This window comes from Chelonia mydas, chromosome 10, assembly GCF_015237465.2.
Source record: "Chelonia mydas isolate rCheMyd1 chromosome 10, rCheMyd1.pri.v2, whole genome shotgun sequence".
Classification (NCBI taxonomy): Eukaryota; Metazoa; Chordata; order Testudines; family Cheloniidae; genus Chelonia; species Chelonia mydas.
The window spans coordinates 50,278,905-50,294,676 of NC_051250.2; the positions used below are offsets into that span (position 1 = coordinate 50,278,905).

General features: G+C 44.2%; 1 protein-coding gene across 3 annotated transcripts in view; it reads left to right on the forward strand.

The window, feature by feature from the left end:
- CIB2 (calcium and integrin binding family member 2) overlaps window positions 1-15,772 on the forward strand; it is a 123,118-nt gene that overhangs the window by 88,820 nt on the left and 18,526 nt on the right. For 2 of the 3 annotated variants that reach the window (XM_007068342.3, XM_043523574.1), the window contains 2 exons: window positions 4,585-4,732; window positions 9,441-9,636. In XM_007068342.3, coding sequence (XP_007068404.1) covers window positions 4,585-4,732; window positions 9,441-9,636 — 344 coding nt within the window. Of the gene's footprint in view, window positions 1-4,569; window positions 4,733-9,440; window positions 9,637-15,772 lie in introns of those variants that run through there. The other variant, XM_043523575.1, reaches the window with a different exon arrangement.

The following is a 15,772-nucleotide window of genomic DNA, read 5'->3' on the forward strand; positions in this document are numbered from 1 at the left end:
AGCAGTCTATTAGATTGCAAAATTCTCAGCATTAACAGTTCTTTCCTGCTTCTCTCTCTCCCTTAATTTGTATTGTGAGAGGACATAAAAAGCTTTTTTAACAAGCTAAACCCAGGTTTTGAATTTTACAGTGGCTCTTTTTTAAACAATTAATGCTGAAGGGAACACAAGAAGCTAGGAAGGAACACAATCCCACAGTTTATGTGAAAATGCTTTTTCCTTTAAATATTATGAAACCTTAATCTGTGCTCTTTAGAGCAGAGGTAATGGAATTACATAAAGGATTTGAGAACTATCTGTTAAAGTAACTAATACTTTCCATTGTGCAAGCTAAAGCTCTACCTCCTTGTATATGTAATATGGGGAAGGTAAAAGAAAGAAATAGATAAGAAAGATTTAATTATTTTTACTCAAATTTAAAAGACTGATTGGGCGAATATACAGAATTATTTAAGAAACATACTGAGGCCCCATTAATCCATGCTTGGATTATTTGTCTTTTCTAAGTGTCTGACATGTTAAATTGGTAACTAGTCTTATGCAAATGCAGTAAACTTATTCTGTAAGTATGACCATGTCTTTCACTTGTGCTGCCGGAGGGCCCAGGTTTGATCTTCACTGATGTTAATGGTATCTGTATCTTTCCAGCACTGGTTCATTACAAATGCTCCCTCTGATGTGTCAGACTGTAAGTTGTACTTACATAAGATCCAGTTGTAATGAAGTATCAGAGGGGCAGCCGTGTTAGTCTGTATCCAAAAAAAACCAATAAGGAGTCTGGTGGCACCTTAAAGACTAACAGATTTATTTGGGCATAAGCTTTCATGGGTAAAAAACCCACTTCTTCAGATGCAGTCAACTTCATATAAAGTGGGAATCCATCATTTACAGCAGAATGCCACAATCGTGTGCCTGCAGTGTTTTCCTTTGAAGGCCGCTGGGATTGCTTAAACTCATTGCCGTAGGAATGCATAGTGATTCGGTCTTGGCAGGAGAGCAACATCAACAGAACGATTGTTACCGTTCAAATAATGTCACTGAGTTTTTAAAAATGACACACAAGATCTCTTCCCTAATGTGCTACTAATTTTTATTTGCCATTTGTCATGACTTGTGTTATTCCGTCTTTTTCCCATATTTGATTTTGCTCCATTGTATAGAAGCACTGAGCTGGGGGTTGTGGAGTGATTTAGGAAGGTAGGGCTGCTGCTGGCATCGTATTTTTTGTTTGGCTTAGGAAAAAAAGATATGAAAACCAGATACATCCTATAATGAATTGCTCCTAAAGAAATAGGGTACTATGGAAGTGTGGTACCAGTAGTATATTTGGCCCATGACTGTACAATACTACCGTCCTTTTTGGACCACATGGATTCTAAAAAAATCTGTGCAAGTTCATAACAAAGTAGTAGGCTGTAATTCAAATTTACCAATCCGGAGCGTCCCTTTTTATATATATTTGATTTCCAAAATGTACTGTTTATTTTCTTGTAAAACTTATAGTGTTAGTTCAATATGATGCAGTTGCAAAACAGGCTAATATCATTCTGGGGTGTATTAACAGGCGTGTTGTATGTAAGACATGGGAGGTAATTGTCCCACTCCGCTTGGCATTTGGCACTCAGTTTGAGTACTGTGTCCAATTCTGGGCACAATGCTTTAGAAGAGATGTGGACAAATTTGAGTCCGAGCAGAACATCAAAAAATGATAAAAGGTTTAGAAAACCTGACCTATGAGGAAAAGTTAAAAAAACGAATGTGTTTAGTCTTGAGAAAAGAAGATTGAGGGGGGACCTGATGACTAGGGCCCTACCAAATTCACGGTCCATTTTGGTCAATTTCATGGTCATAAGATTTTAAAAATCGTAAATGTCATGATTTCAGCTACTTAAATCTGAAATTTCACAGTATTGTAATTGTAGGGATCCTGACCCAAAAAGGAGTTGTGGGCGGGTTACAAGGTTATTGTGGGGGGGGTGGCGGTACTGCTACCCTTCCTTCAGAGCCGGGCTCCCATCCAGCAGCTGCTGCTCTCCAGCTGCCCAGCTCTGAAGGCAGCACAGAAGTAAGGGTGGCAATACTGCCCCCCCGCCCCCAAATAACCTTGCAACCCTCCTGCAATTCCCTTTTGGGTCAGAATCCCCAGTTTGAGAAATGCTGGTCTCCCTGTGAAATCTGTATAATATAGGGTAAAAGCACATGAAAGACCAGATTTCACAGGGGGAGACCAGATTTCACAGCTGGTGATGCGTTTTTCATGGCCGTGAATTTGGTAGGGCCCTACTGATAACATTCTTCACATATATTAAGGGCTGTTATAAAGAGAACTGTGATCAATTGTTCTCCATGTCAACTAAAGGGAGACAAGAAGTAATGGACTTAATCTGCAGCAAGGGAGATTTACACTAGATATTAGAAAAAACTTTCTAAATATAAGGGTAGTTAAACTTTGGAAACAGCTTCGTAGGGAGGTTGAGGAATCCCCATCATTGGAGGTTTTTAAGAACAATTGTACAAACACTTGTCAGGGATGGTCTAGAGCTACTAGGTCCTGCCTCAGTGCAGGGGCTGGACTCAATGACTTTTTGAGCTTCCTTCCAGCCCTTCTATGATTCTGTTTCTTTTTTGAATAAAAAGGGTGGCATGGATTCATATTTTTCCTTGTAGACTTTCTGTTCAATTCATTTGCTGCCTGGAACTTAGAGGCGATATGATTTTTTTTTTTTAAATGATACAGCCCATCTTGGTCACTTTCATTTTCCACTTACAAAGATACATAAATATATTCATGTGATTTGTTTGAAAATATACACTCAGCAATATATATACACTAAAATGCCTGAGCTGGCAAACTTTGAAGTTCTTTGACCACAGAGATACCAAGGCCATACCTACATTAGCGAGCTTACAGTGACACAGCTGTACTGATGCAGCTGCACCATCATAAGATCACTCATGTTGCCATTCTATGCCGATGGGAGAGAGCTCTCCCGTCAATATAATAAAACCACCACAACAAGGGGCACTAGCTATGCTGGCGGGAGAAGCTCTCCCACTGACATAGCACTGTGCACATTACCACTTATGCCAGCAAAACTATGTCACTCAGGGGGGTGGGGGTTTTTTTCCACACCCGTGAGTGACATAAGTTTTGCTGACATAAGTGGTAGCGTAGTCAAGGCCCAATTTAGTGAAATATAAGGTCGTTCGTTTGACTGTGACCCACGCACTGAGCAGCACTATTTCAAAGTCAGAGTCAGTTTTGAAATTACCCCCTATAAAAAGCCATACTTCTGGGAGTGACATTGACTCTTAAGTCAACAATGACCAGCTGACACATGCTGGTAGGCATGGGAGTGATATTATAGAATGTTTTAGTATCTGTTACAGTGTCGGGTTTTTGTTATACAGTAAAAGCTTTGTTATCCAGCATGTTGGGGAGATGGGGGGTGTCGGTTAGTCAAAAATTCTGGTTTACTAAGAGTTATACTTACCAATGGAATACCAATTTTCAAAGAACTAGAATACAATAAAATGAATAATGTATAAAATAATATACAGGTACTCACCAATCCAGTAGTAATACTGCACTGCAGAGTGGTTGGTTTCTTGAAGCACTTAGGTGTATGTGGGTAAAATTTTCTATCCAGTAGGGTTATCTTATGATACCACATATCACTATGTGCAGCGCATGGCAAACACTCAGATCACTAAAAATACCCAACACTAAAACTACACTGAACAGAATTTAATCTTTCTTTGATGATTCAGAAGGCACATCAGGATCTTCCAGTGCCTCAGGGTCATCATTATCAACATCAGTGATCATAGTAGATGTAGAAGGTGTAGGAGACTGGGCTGAATCTGATCTGTAATGACCCTATGACCAGGAGTGCTGGAACAATTTTTATAGCAGGAGTGCTGAGAGCCATTGAATCAGACGTTAAGCCCTGTATATAATGGAAACCACTTCAAGCCAGGGTGTGCTGCAGCACCCCCAGCACCCTTAGTTCTGGCACCTGTGCCTATGACACACCCTGGAAGCAGCTTTTTTTAATAAATCCCTGACTACTTGTCTTCCGTCTCTTTTGCATAAAAGGAAAGTGCAACTGCCTGACCTCCCGGGCAGTATACTAGTCCTGGTTACTAGATTGAAGATTTGTATTGGGAGATATTAGAAATGCTGGTATAGAGCTTTCTGGTTGATAAAATGCTGGATAACACAGCTTTTACTGTATCTAGATTTTTAAAAACTAAACAATTTGCATACAATCTTTACAATTCCCGATTATTTTAGTTAATTCATCCAGGGCCAAATTTTCCTTGCCTGATTCACACAAGTAGCTCCACTGATTTCACTGGGACTATTTTCAGGAGTAAGGTAAGCAGGATTTGGCTCCCAGATCAGTGTATCTGTGTGGCTGTTTACCTGCCTTGCCCCCATCCTATTCTCCACACCAGCCTATTTTACCTCCTAGGCTGCAGTTTGCAGGGGGGAGTCTGGAGCCTGCACTGTGTGACTGCTGTGCTTGCTGCTTTCGTGAAGTCCCAGGTTTTAAAAATGAGCCTATGTGTTTTATGCAGGAGAACCCCTTCAAGGAGAGGATTGTGGAGTCTTTCTCAGAGGATGGAGACGGGAACCTCAGCTTCAATGACTTCGTGGACATGTTCTCTGTGCTCAGTGAAATGGCTCCCAGAGAGCTCAAAGCAATCTATGCCTTTAAGATCTATGGTAATGTGTGGGGATGCTGTAGATAAATGGCTCCATTAATTCAGATTGACTGTCTACCTAGGAGAGATGTTCACTATCAGCTCTGTGCTTAGCCAAAAAGCAAAATGTCTTAGTTCTGCAAGGGGCTGAGCATTCTGGCCAATCAGCAAACATGCACTTAGCTGTAAAATCCATGGAACTACTTATATTCTTGAAGTTAAGCACATGTAGGATCAAACCCTAGGAAGAGATGTTTTGGTATTTGAGATTATTTTAGTTTAATTCAGGGATCTTCCCCTCTAGATATACTGTATTATTTAGTCCACTGAAATGTCAAAAGATCTTGTGGTATGTCATTGTGACAACAGCAAAGATGATAAATAAGATTGTTTCAGACTTCCAATATCAATTAAATTCTAGAAACCAGAAGATCATCAGAGAGCATGATGTTCACACAAAGATACTTTCTGAATTTTTCTCTTGCTCATAGGAAATTCTCATTTTGTGTTTCTAATTTTAGACACATGGAAGAATGCTAAATGAAGCACTAATGTTTCTGAAAACGTGAATCGAATCTTTTTATATTAGCACTTTGGCAACATTTTTGTAGAAAATATTCTTGTTGTTGCATCTTTGCACAACAATTTCCTGGGAGAAATCCACTTCATGTCCTTTCCAGGATGTTTGCAAAGGAGTAATAACAGAGCTCAGGCAACAAACTGCTAATTTCTATAATAATCAAAAGGTTGAAAGTTCTTTATTAGCTAGAGATTAGCGTCTAGATTCCGGGGTCCAGCCAAGAAGCATTGAGCACAAATGAAAAAAGGTAGATGCAAAGGTGGCCAACACAGCATATCTCTACTCCCCACTGTCAGTACAAAATTACTGCTTTAGCTTGCCCTGTCTTTGAAATGGATCACACCTTTCCAAGTTCAAAGCAAGGTCTCCCCTCCTGGGGTCTCACTTACTAAGAAGGTCTCAAAAAGCAATATCTCCAGCAGCTATACACGAGACCCTCCCCTTCTGAGCCTTCTGCTTATGGCTCCTTGTTTTCCCTTATGACTTCTTCTCTTTAGACCAGCCTGTTCCCAAAGTCTCTAACATCTGTTGGGTGGTGTCAGGGTTCCCTCCCTACTCTGAACTCTAGGGTACAGATGTGGGGACCTGCATGAAAAACCCCCTAAGCTTATTTTTACCAGCTTAGGTTAAAAACTTTCCCAAGGGACAAATTTCACCTTGTCTTTGAACAGTATGCTGCCACCACCAAGTGATTTAGACAAAGAACAGGGAAAGGACCACTTGGAGTTCCTATTTCCCCAAAATATCCCCCCAAGCCCTTACACCCCCTTTCCTGGGGAGGCTTGAGATGAGCACAAACCAGCCTTGGATTTTTAAGACCCAGAAAATTCAATCAGATTCTTAAAAAACAGAACTTTATTAGAAGAACAAAAAAAGATAAGAGAACAACTCTGTAAGATCAGAATGGAAGAAAATCTTTCAGGTAGTCAGATTCAAAACATAGAGAATACCTCTAGGCAAAACCTTAAGTTACAAAAAGACACAAAAACAGACAAAAACAGGAATACACATTTCCTCCAGCACAGCGAATTTCACAAGCCAAAACAAAGAAAACCTAACGCATTTTCTAGCTAGATTACTTACTAACTTTACAGGAGTTGGAAGGCTTGCATCCTTGATCTGTTCCCAGCAAAGGTATCACACAGACAAACAAAAGCCTTTTCCCCCCCTCCAGATTTGAAAGTATCTTGTCCCCTCATTGGTCATTTTGGGTCAGGTGACAGCCAGGTTACCTGAGCTTCTTAATCCTTTACAGGTAAAAGGACTTTGCTTCTGGCCAGGAGGGATTTTATAGCACTGTATACAGAAAGGTGGTTACCCTTCCCTTTATATTTATGACAGGTGGAGTTGCAGTTTTGGCATGACTGCACTGAAACCTCAACTTGAACAAACTGTGGCCGCAACTTTTGAAGAAACAAACGTCAGACCTTTCTTACAGCCTTACTCATAACCGTTTAGATTAATAGAATCATGGAAATGTAAGGCAGAAAAAGACCTCAAAGTCATAGAATCCAGTCCCCTGCACTGAGGCAGGACCAAGTAAACCTAGACCATCCCTGACCAGGTGTTTGTCTAACCTGTTCTTAACCTCCAGTAATGGGAATTCCACAACCTCCCATGGAAACTTATTCCAGAGTTTAACTACTCTTATCGTTAGAGTTTTTCCTAATATCTAACCTAAATCTCCCTTGCTCCAGATTAAGTCCATTTTTTCTCCTACCTTCAGTGGACAATGAGAACAGTTCATGGATTCCAAGGCCAGAAAGGGCCCATGGTGATCATTTAGGCTATGTTTAAAGTATCTAGTGTAAAGTAACAACTGCTTTCAGGGTCGCTGAAAGCATATTTTTCCAACCAATTAGAGCAAAACCAAGCCTCCCATAATGTTTTCTGTATCATAAAATCAGCTGCCACATGCCACAGACCTTACATATAAATTCATACCTACTGAATCACTATTCTATAATCCTTTAATACAGCATGCTAAATATCCTCTTAAATTTATAATTAAATTAACTTATGCTAATTCAACCTATTTTCAAAGGCTGATTAGAAAAAAAAAGCTCACAATGGTCTTTTAACAGGCATTCTGTTATACATTTGCAGAAGTAATTGCAAAATACCTTAGGTAGAGATATTTAATCACCAAATGCTGGTCTGTAAATACTGCCCTTTTATCATTATTGGTAGATGTCTGTGTAACCTCCTAGTCAGTGTGTGTTACATCCATACCCATGTAAAATGGAACAGTCGGCAGTGACAATGAAAGCATATGTGAGATTCTGAAACCTGTTATTGCAAAATCGATGGGTGAAATGTTTCTAAATTGAGTGTCCGTTAGGGTGATCAGGCAGCAAGTGAGAAAAATCAGGAAAGGGGTGAGGGGTAATAGGAACTTATATAAGAAAAAGACCCAAAAATCGGGACTGTCCCTATAAAATCGGGACACCTGATCACCTTAGTGTCTTTTCATAATCTCCACCAAGACATGGATTGTGACATCAGCTGAAATGTATAAAACAGAAAACTCGTGATTTGCTCACAACAGCTGTGTTTTTGATGCTGGTATTTTGATATTAGGAAATATAAAAAACAGAGCAAGGCACCAGGTAAAAAAATAAAAAGATGGAGTCTTTGCAGGAAACTTTCCAGTCCCATTACACTCCTTTAGGATGTGTTGCCACCCGAGTTCCCTACATCAGCCATTATCTTCTCTGGTGAGAGTCAGAGTATTGTTGGCTATATAAGGGCTGGTGATTACTTAGCTAGTGCCATATGCGTGTGCCATAAGGCATGAGGCCTGAGTTTTGTTCCTGACTCTGCCACTGATCTGTGTTGTGATGCTGGGCAAGTCACTTCCCTGTTGTATGTCTTTCATCAGATGCTGGAAATGGTAATGACCTTGTTGTTAAGCACATTGGGATCTATGGATGGAGAAGCCTGTATAATTGCTGGTTATTGTTTTATTATCTAACCAGTGGGGTGGCTGCTATCCAGTCAGATCATCTCACACAGCTGCTTTCAAAGATTAGGGGTTAAAGGGGGGGAACTCACTAATCTATCGAGAGACATTTGTCATAATGCCATGTAGCTGCACACACACCATTTCCCCAGCTAATACTATGCATATATTCACCAAACCCCTGCTGGAGCATGCTTCTGCCTAAGCCAAGAAAAACAGCCATCACCTTGTGAACAGTCTGCTTTGCTGCTTAGGGTTTCCTTAGTGAGAGCAAAGAGAGGCAACCGCTTAGCTATAACCCATCATAAAAAAGCAAGGAGGAAACAAACCTGCTATGTGTACATTTTCTTGCCAGACAACCTACTAAATCTTGAGGCATACAAGGCTGCAAATCTGACAGTTCCATCAGGCTTGGAATATTGCTGCTCAGTGGACAACTAGGTTCTGCGCTCATGTGACCATGGAAGTACTCCATGGAGATTTATTGGCAACTTATTAGCTGTTTGTATGTTAGTACCGTTGTATGGAGCAGTACTGTAATTTACTGTTTCCCCCATGACTTCTGTGGTTGGTGTCTCAAAATGTCAATGTTAGCAGAAACCCGGATTGAATGGTAACACTAAAAATAGTACTCTGCAGAGTACTAAACCTTAATTGATCCTCCCAAGTATTTGTTTTATGGGTGGGGAAGCAGACTGCTGTGTTCTTGATCAGGCCTTGATTCTGTGAGTTGCTCCATGCCATGACCTCCTCTGGAAGTTCAGGCTACAAGTATGGATGTGATTACGTTGCCTGATTATGGTTGACCTACAGAGAATATAAGCTCTACTAAACAGATATGCAGGCTGTCACTTGCCACAGAAACTGGGTCAAGTGTCTTTGGGAGAATCCAGATGTTGACCAAGAGCTTTGGATTTGAGTTAGATGGAAATGCTCTGTATTTGGTCAAGCAAGTACAGGATCTTCTGAATGCTGGCCTAGTGTTTGCTTGTACCATACAGAATCAAGTCCTGTTGAAATAAATGGGAGTTACCTGTTGTGAGAGAAATTGGTCCCAAGTTTGCTGCGGTTGAAGACAGACATAAACATTTGTTTAAACTGTTTTCTTTTGTACACATTTTGTTAGAGTAAATTAATCTGGAGAGAGGTATTGACAATCTTCTTTTCTTTCTTCCTCTTCTTGTTTAGATTTTAACACAGATAACTTCATTTGTAAATCTGACCTTGAAAAAACCCTCAACAAACTGACACGAGAAGAGCTAACAGCAGAAGAAATCACTCTAGTTTGTGAGAAGGTGATAGAAGAAGCTGATATGGATGGTGATGGGAAATTAGCATTTGCAGACTTTGAAAATATGATTTCCAAAGCACCAGACTTTCTCAGGTATCAGAATTGCCTTAAAAACTATCAAATGTTCTTTGTTTATATATTTTGTTGCAGTTGGAAAGATGACGGCCTTGACAAATGTTGACATGCTGGAGTAACATTTGACAGGCTCTAAGCCTGATTTACAATTTATCCTCTTTTGAGGACAGGCAAGCAGCAATGCTTAGGGTTTTTTATTTACTCTTCTGCCCTGGTGTTCAGCCAAGGTCTCTGCACTTTCTCCCGGATCAATGTCTTGTCTGTACTTACCTTTTAATATTATTAATTATTATTATTAATTATTATTCTGGAAGATCTCCTAAAGTGTAGTGTAAGCAGAAAGACACCAGACCCCTGGGCTCAGATCCTCAGCACTATTTAGAAGCCAAACTCCTATTAATTTCAATGGGAGTTAGACGCACTAATACCTTTTGAGGATCTGAACCCAAGTCCTTTAGCTGCAAACTAAGGGATGACCTCTACCCAGAAATCCCTTACTTTACTGACTATTTGAAGACCAAGAACTCAATGAGTTATGATTATCTCTGCATTTGATTTTCTTAGGTATTTTCTGAGATGTTTTGATCTTTTAAAAGCTCAAGTGATACTGTCCTCAGGCAGGCCTGCTGACAGCAATTCCGGGCCCCAGGGCAGAACAATGAATGGGCCCCTACGTATGCACAAACCGCGTCTGCGCAGCCTCAGTCCGCCTGACATTTGGGCAGTGCTGCGCCTGTGCTGGCTGGTGCCCAGCAAGCTGCCAACTGCGCTGCTGGTGCCCAGCGAGCTATTCCAGCACAACCAGGGCTTCCATATGCCCGCTCAGTAGGGTTGCCAACTGTCTAAGCACGCAGACCCAAAGACTCTTGCCCCGCCCCTGCCCCGTCCCTTCCCTGAGACCATGCCCCTGTCCTGCCCCCTGCTCACTCCATCCCCCCTCCCTCCATTGCTCACTCTCCCCAACCCTCACTCATTTTCACCAGGCTGAGGCAGGGGGTTCGGGTGCGGGAGGGGGTGCAGGATGCAGGCTCTAGGAGGGAGTTTGGGTGTGGGAGGAGGTGCGGGGTCAGGCTCTAGGAGGGAGTTTGGGTGCGGGAGGAGGTGCGGGGTCAGGCTCTGGGAGGGAGTTTGGGTGCAGGAGGGAGTGTGGGGTGCAGGCTCTGGGAGGAAGTTTGGGTGCTGGCTCCAGCTTGGGGCAGGGGATTAGGGTGCAGGAGGGAATCAAGGGGTCGGTGCTTACCTCAGGTGGCTCCCGAAAGTGACTGGCACACCCCTCTGGCAGCAGCTTCTAGGCAGGGATGCCTGGGGGGTCTCCGTGCACTGCTGCCTGCAGGCACCGCCCCCGCAGCTCCCATTGGCCGGGGACTGCGGCCAATGGAAGCTGCGAAGTTGGCGGTCGGGGCAGGGGCAGCGCACAGAGACCCCCCTCTCCAGGGGCCACAGGAATGTGCCAGCCGCTTCCAGGAGCGGCGCAGAGTGAGGGCGGGCAGGAAGCCTGCCTTAGCCCCACTGTGCTGCCAGTGGTGGTGGCAGCCAGAGGCTCCCAGGTCCTTTTAAATCACCCGGGCCCCTGGGCAATTGTCTCCTTTCCCCCCTCCTGTCAGTGGGCCTGTCCTCAGGCCTGTTGTATCAGGTACCTACCCAATCTGGCTTTGGGCCCATCCTCTGCCTCAGTTTCCCTTGGCTAAGTCTCAAATGCCCATCCCTTCTGGAGTTAATCACAAGGCCATCCCAGATCTTCTGTCCCAGCATCATGCTTGGCACAGCCTTCCTCTCAGGGTCTATCCTGTTTCACAACAGTCCCTTCCCCAGGTCTCAGCTTCCTGCTCTCCTGAGCTCCAATCAATTCCTTCATCCCCATCCCATTGTTGGCAAGGATGGCTGTACCACCTCACAAGGCAGCTGCATGAGGGGAACCTATGCCAATCCTTTGCTATGGGTTCCCGCCCCTGAGACTCCAAACAGCTGAGCCCTGTAGCTCTGTCTTTCCTTTCTCAGACTCTTCCTGTATGCTTAGACTGGCCTTCTCCCTGGCTCGCTGCTTGCTCACTTCCAGCTCCATTCTCTCTGCATGACCACAGTCTGTCCTATCTCCCAGCAGACCTGATTCCTAGTTACATGACCCTTGTGCTCTCTCATTCCCTCCAGCTGGGGAGGTAAGCTACACCTGCCACAGGTGAGGCTGATCCCCCAGTCCCCTTAAAGGGCCAGTTCACCCTGTGACACTTGTTTTCTAGGGTATTTGATCCATGAGACAGTGTTAGAGACCCAGATGATGTAGACAAGTTCCTTCTTTGTGTAATGGACCTCTGTGGAAACTCCTAGCACAATTGTGTTACTTAGGGGAACTTGGTCTTTCATTGTGCAGGACAATTTTTCGTCATCATCTTTAGATCCTGAATTAGAGGGCAGACTGTTTCTGGATTTGTTTTTGTTGCTTAAAAGCCATTATAAGGAATTTAATTTAGCCATTATGTTCATAAATGGATACCAGTCCCTTCCAGTTCCTCTTGGAATTCTCTGCTAACAAGGAACTGGAAGTGCTACTGAAATGCCCAGATTTGTTCCAAATAACATAATCCATAGCACAGTAAAACAGTAACAGAAACACATTGCTGTCCTCATGACATATTGTATACAGGAATGGCAATGTTAATGTCCTGGAGATGATTAAGTGTTTCATTGTGGAATATGTGGAGTGTAGGTCCAGACATACAGGCAAACCAGATTCCCACTCCAGCAACAGCCATGTGCGAGAACACCATCCCTTCCTCCTGATGAATTTCAAAATGGTGCTGTATAGTAGAAATCTCAGTACTGGTTATAAAAAATTGTCGGCTGGAAGCAGCCCAAGTGGTATCTTCCATCATGAGTAGATGCCTAACTGGGAGAATCCCTAAATTCACTCTTTTCTGAGGTTCTGAATATGAAGGTTCCCCTGTAGTATGGCTGGCATCAAAGTTCCTACTTTTAACCACTGAACTGTTAAACTTGCTGATTAATCCAATAGTGGTCTATGATCTTCATTGAACTGCTCCTCAGTAGGATGTGGCAGCAGAGGAGCAGAAACTTCATTCTGACCAGTAGCACGCACCAATATCTGCTACTCCATAGTCATGACTGACATGGGCATCACTTTCTCTGGCTCTTTTTTACCTTTTTTCAATACCGCCACAATCAGCCATTGGCAGGTCGGTTGTCCAATCTGCTGTGGATTTTTCCTTTTTCTGGATTCGTTTTCATCACTTTCAGCACTGTCACAATCGGGGAATTGGCAACTCTGTAACCCTGTCTGTCGTGGCCCTTTTCTTGTTTACACATTCTGATGCCACATGAAACTGCTCAGAATGGCGTATCCATTTTGGCTGTACTGATTTATCAGCAGTTACAGCATCTGAAGTTGTTATGGGCGCTATTAGCTCCATTGTCCTTATTCCGCTTCAGACTCTATTTGTGCTGCTTCTATCCTTTAAGGTAGTTTGATCTGTCTTTCTATCCCTGTAGAGATGGCCCCCCTTTTCTGTTTCTAGGGCTCCATGCTGCAGCTCTCCATGGGCTCTCTCTAGGGCTCCATGCTGCAGAGTTTATTTTTCTGTGTTCTCCCTCTTTTTGACCTTGTCACCTCTTCTCTAGGCTGGAGCTTTTCCTGCTCTCATAGCCCTTCTTCAAGCCTTCTCTGCTCTCTCTCTGTTCAGCCCCAGCTTGTTCTGGGCCTGCTCTAGTACTGGCAGGTGAGGAACTCAGACTGTTCCCTCTCCCTGCAGAAGAGTTACACTGACCTTTTTCTTCTTTTCCTTTCCTTTCTTTTCCTCCCTCTCCTCCCCTCTGGAGGTGGATCTGTCACTGCTGGCACAGCTAATGTGAGCCCAGAGACACAAGACTGTAAGCCTTTTAGCAGAGAATGATCTCCTATCCAGAGGTCCCTCAATTTATTAACTCTTTTACAACATGCTGGTCCTCTCTGATAACAGGGGGACCATAAAACCTATACGTAAAAGCTATTTCCCTACTGCGCACCAGTACCACTGCTGCTTCACCAGTGGAATCAACAGTGAGAGTGCTAGCAGAGTACAGACATTTTGTCTAAATCCTGCTCTGAGCACAATAGCCTTTAAAATGAAATGGAACTCATTTGTTTACAGAGGGGCTTGGGGTCTCTTCTCAGCATTGCCAAGCCCACTGGGCCTGCAAAATGCTGTATTATCTGAAGAACATGCTCTGGGATCTGAAAAGGCAGTGCTTACTCTGATAAGAAAAGACCAGACTTTTTGGAGAGGGAAGGCTGGCTAACAAAAGGCCCAATGCTGTGAGGTGCAGAGAACTTCCTGTGAAGGGCAGATACCCCTCAACTCCCACTGTAGTCATGAGGAGATAAGGATGCCCAGCACCTAATGGAATTAGGCCCTCAACTTGTATTGATTAGAGCTGGTAGAGAAAAGAATTAAACTGAAGAGCATCCTCTTTCTGGAACAGAAATGGGAAACATGTAACAATGACAGGTTTCCGAGTAGTAGCCGTGTTAATCTGTATTCGTAAAAAGAAAAGGAGTACTCGTGGCACCTTAGAGACTAACCAATTTATTTGGTCTCTAAGGTGCCACTAGTACTCCTTTTCTTTTTATGTAACAATGAGTTTTTCAGGACTTGTTGGGGCTGGCTTAATTATATTCATTGGCATAATTTATTGAATATAAGTCATGATTAAAGCTGCGGATTCCGTGACTTTCTGGGACCTCCGTGATTTCTGCAGCCTGCTGGTGTGCCTGACCCCAGGGCTGCCTGAGCAGCTTGGACAGCCCTGGGGCCAGCTGCACCAGCCCCCACAGCTAGAGCGGTAGTCCTGGGCCACCCCCTGCCCCCAAGCAGAAACGGTGGTCCTGGGTCACCCCTGCCAGAAACACCAGAAGCAGCAACAGCAGTCCCAGGCCGCCCCCGAGCACCAGTGGGCACCCAGCTTCCCTCCAGCACCAGAAGTCTCCCTGGAACCACCCCATGAGCACCAGCAGGCGCCCTGAGCCCCCCCAGCACCAGCGGGTGCCCCCAGATCTTCCCAGAACACCCAAGATTTAGTCAGGGGTATATAGTACAAGTAAGGCTGCGAATCATTCACAGAGGTCACGGAAGTCACGGCTTCTGTGATTTTCCATGACCTCAGTGAATTTTGCAGCACTGGTGCAGCTGACCCCAGGACCACCCCAGCAGCTGGTAAAGACTTGGGGCCAGCCTCACCGGCTGCTGTTCTGGCAGCCCCAGGCAGCTGGTCCCCTGCACTGCCCTGGAGCAGCAGTCTGGGACTGGTGGCGGTGGGACCCTGGGCCGCCCCCTGCCCAGACCAGTGGGATGCTGGGATGCCCCCTGCCTGGACCAGCAGTGGTGGGGCTGTGAGGCCCCAGGCCACCCCCTGCCCGGACCGGCGGCAGCAGGGCCACAGGACGCCCTCTGCCCGGACGAGTGGTGGCAGGGCCCTGGGCTACCCCCTGCCTGGCCCCAGGCCGCTCCCCTGCCCTCCAGCAGCAGCAGGGCCCCAGGCCGCCCCTTGCAGCAGCAGAGGGCCCCAGGCCAGACCCCCTCCAGTGGCAGCGGGGGGGGCCCCTGGCTGCGCCCCTGCCCCCCTGCAGAAGCATCGCCCTACTCTGTCTTCCCCCCTTCTCTCCTCCGCAGAATCTTCAGGAGCACCCCGCTCCCAGTAGGTAAGATTTAGTATTTTTAGTAAAAGTCATGGACAGGTCATGGGGTCATGACTTTTTGTTTACCTGTCCATGACTTTTACTAAAAATACCCGTGACTAAATCGTAGCCTTAGTCATAATTTATGAATATACATGAAAACACTGGGTAATTTGTCCTCATGAAATTAAAGCCAGAGACTATAGCAACTGTATAATTCATACTGGTAATACAGAACCAATTAAAATAATTAAATACTGCAATCTTTTCTGAATCTGCAGTTAGTTTGGTTTTTTGTTTTGTTTTTTTGGCGATTGATTTTCTTTTGTTTTCTAAATGCTACTTGGGCCTATTACTGAGCAAGAAAGATGCCCTCTAAGCAAAGAAGGGAAAGTTGAGCTTAAAACCAGAATCAAAATCAATTATTCAGCCCACACATACCAATTTTTCCAACATATTGGACTTCTAAAAACCATGCGTGTTTTCCCT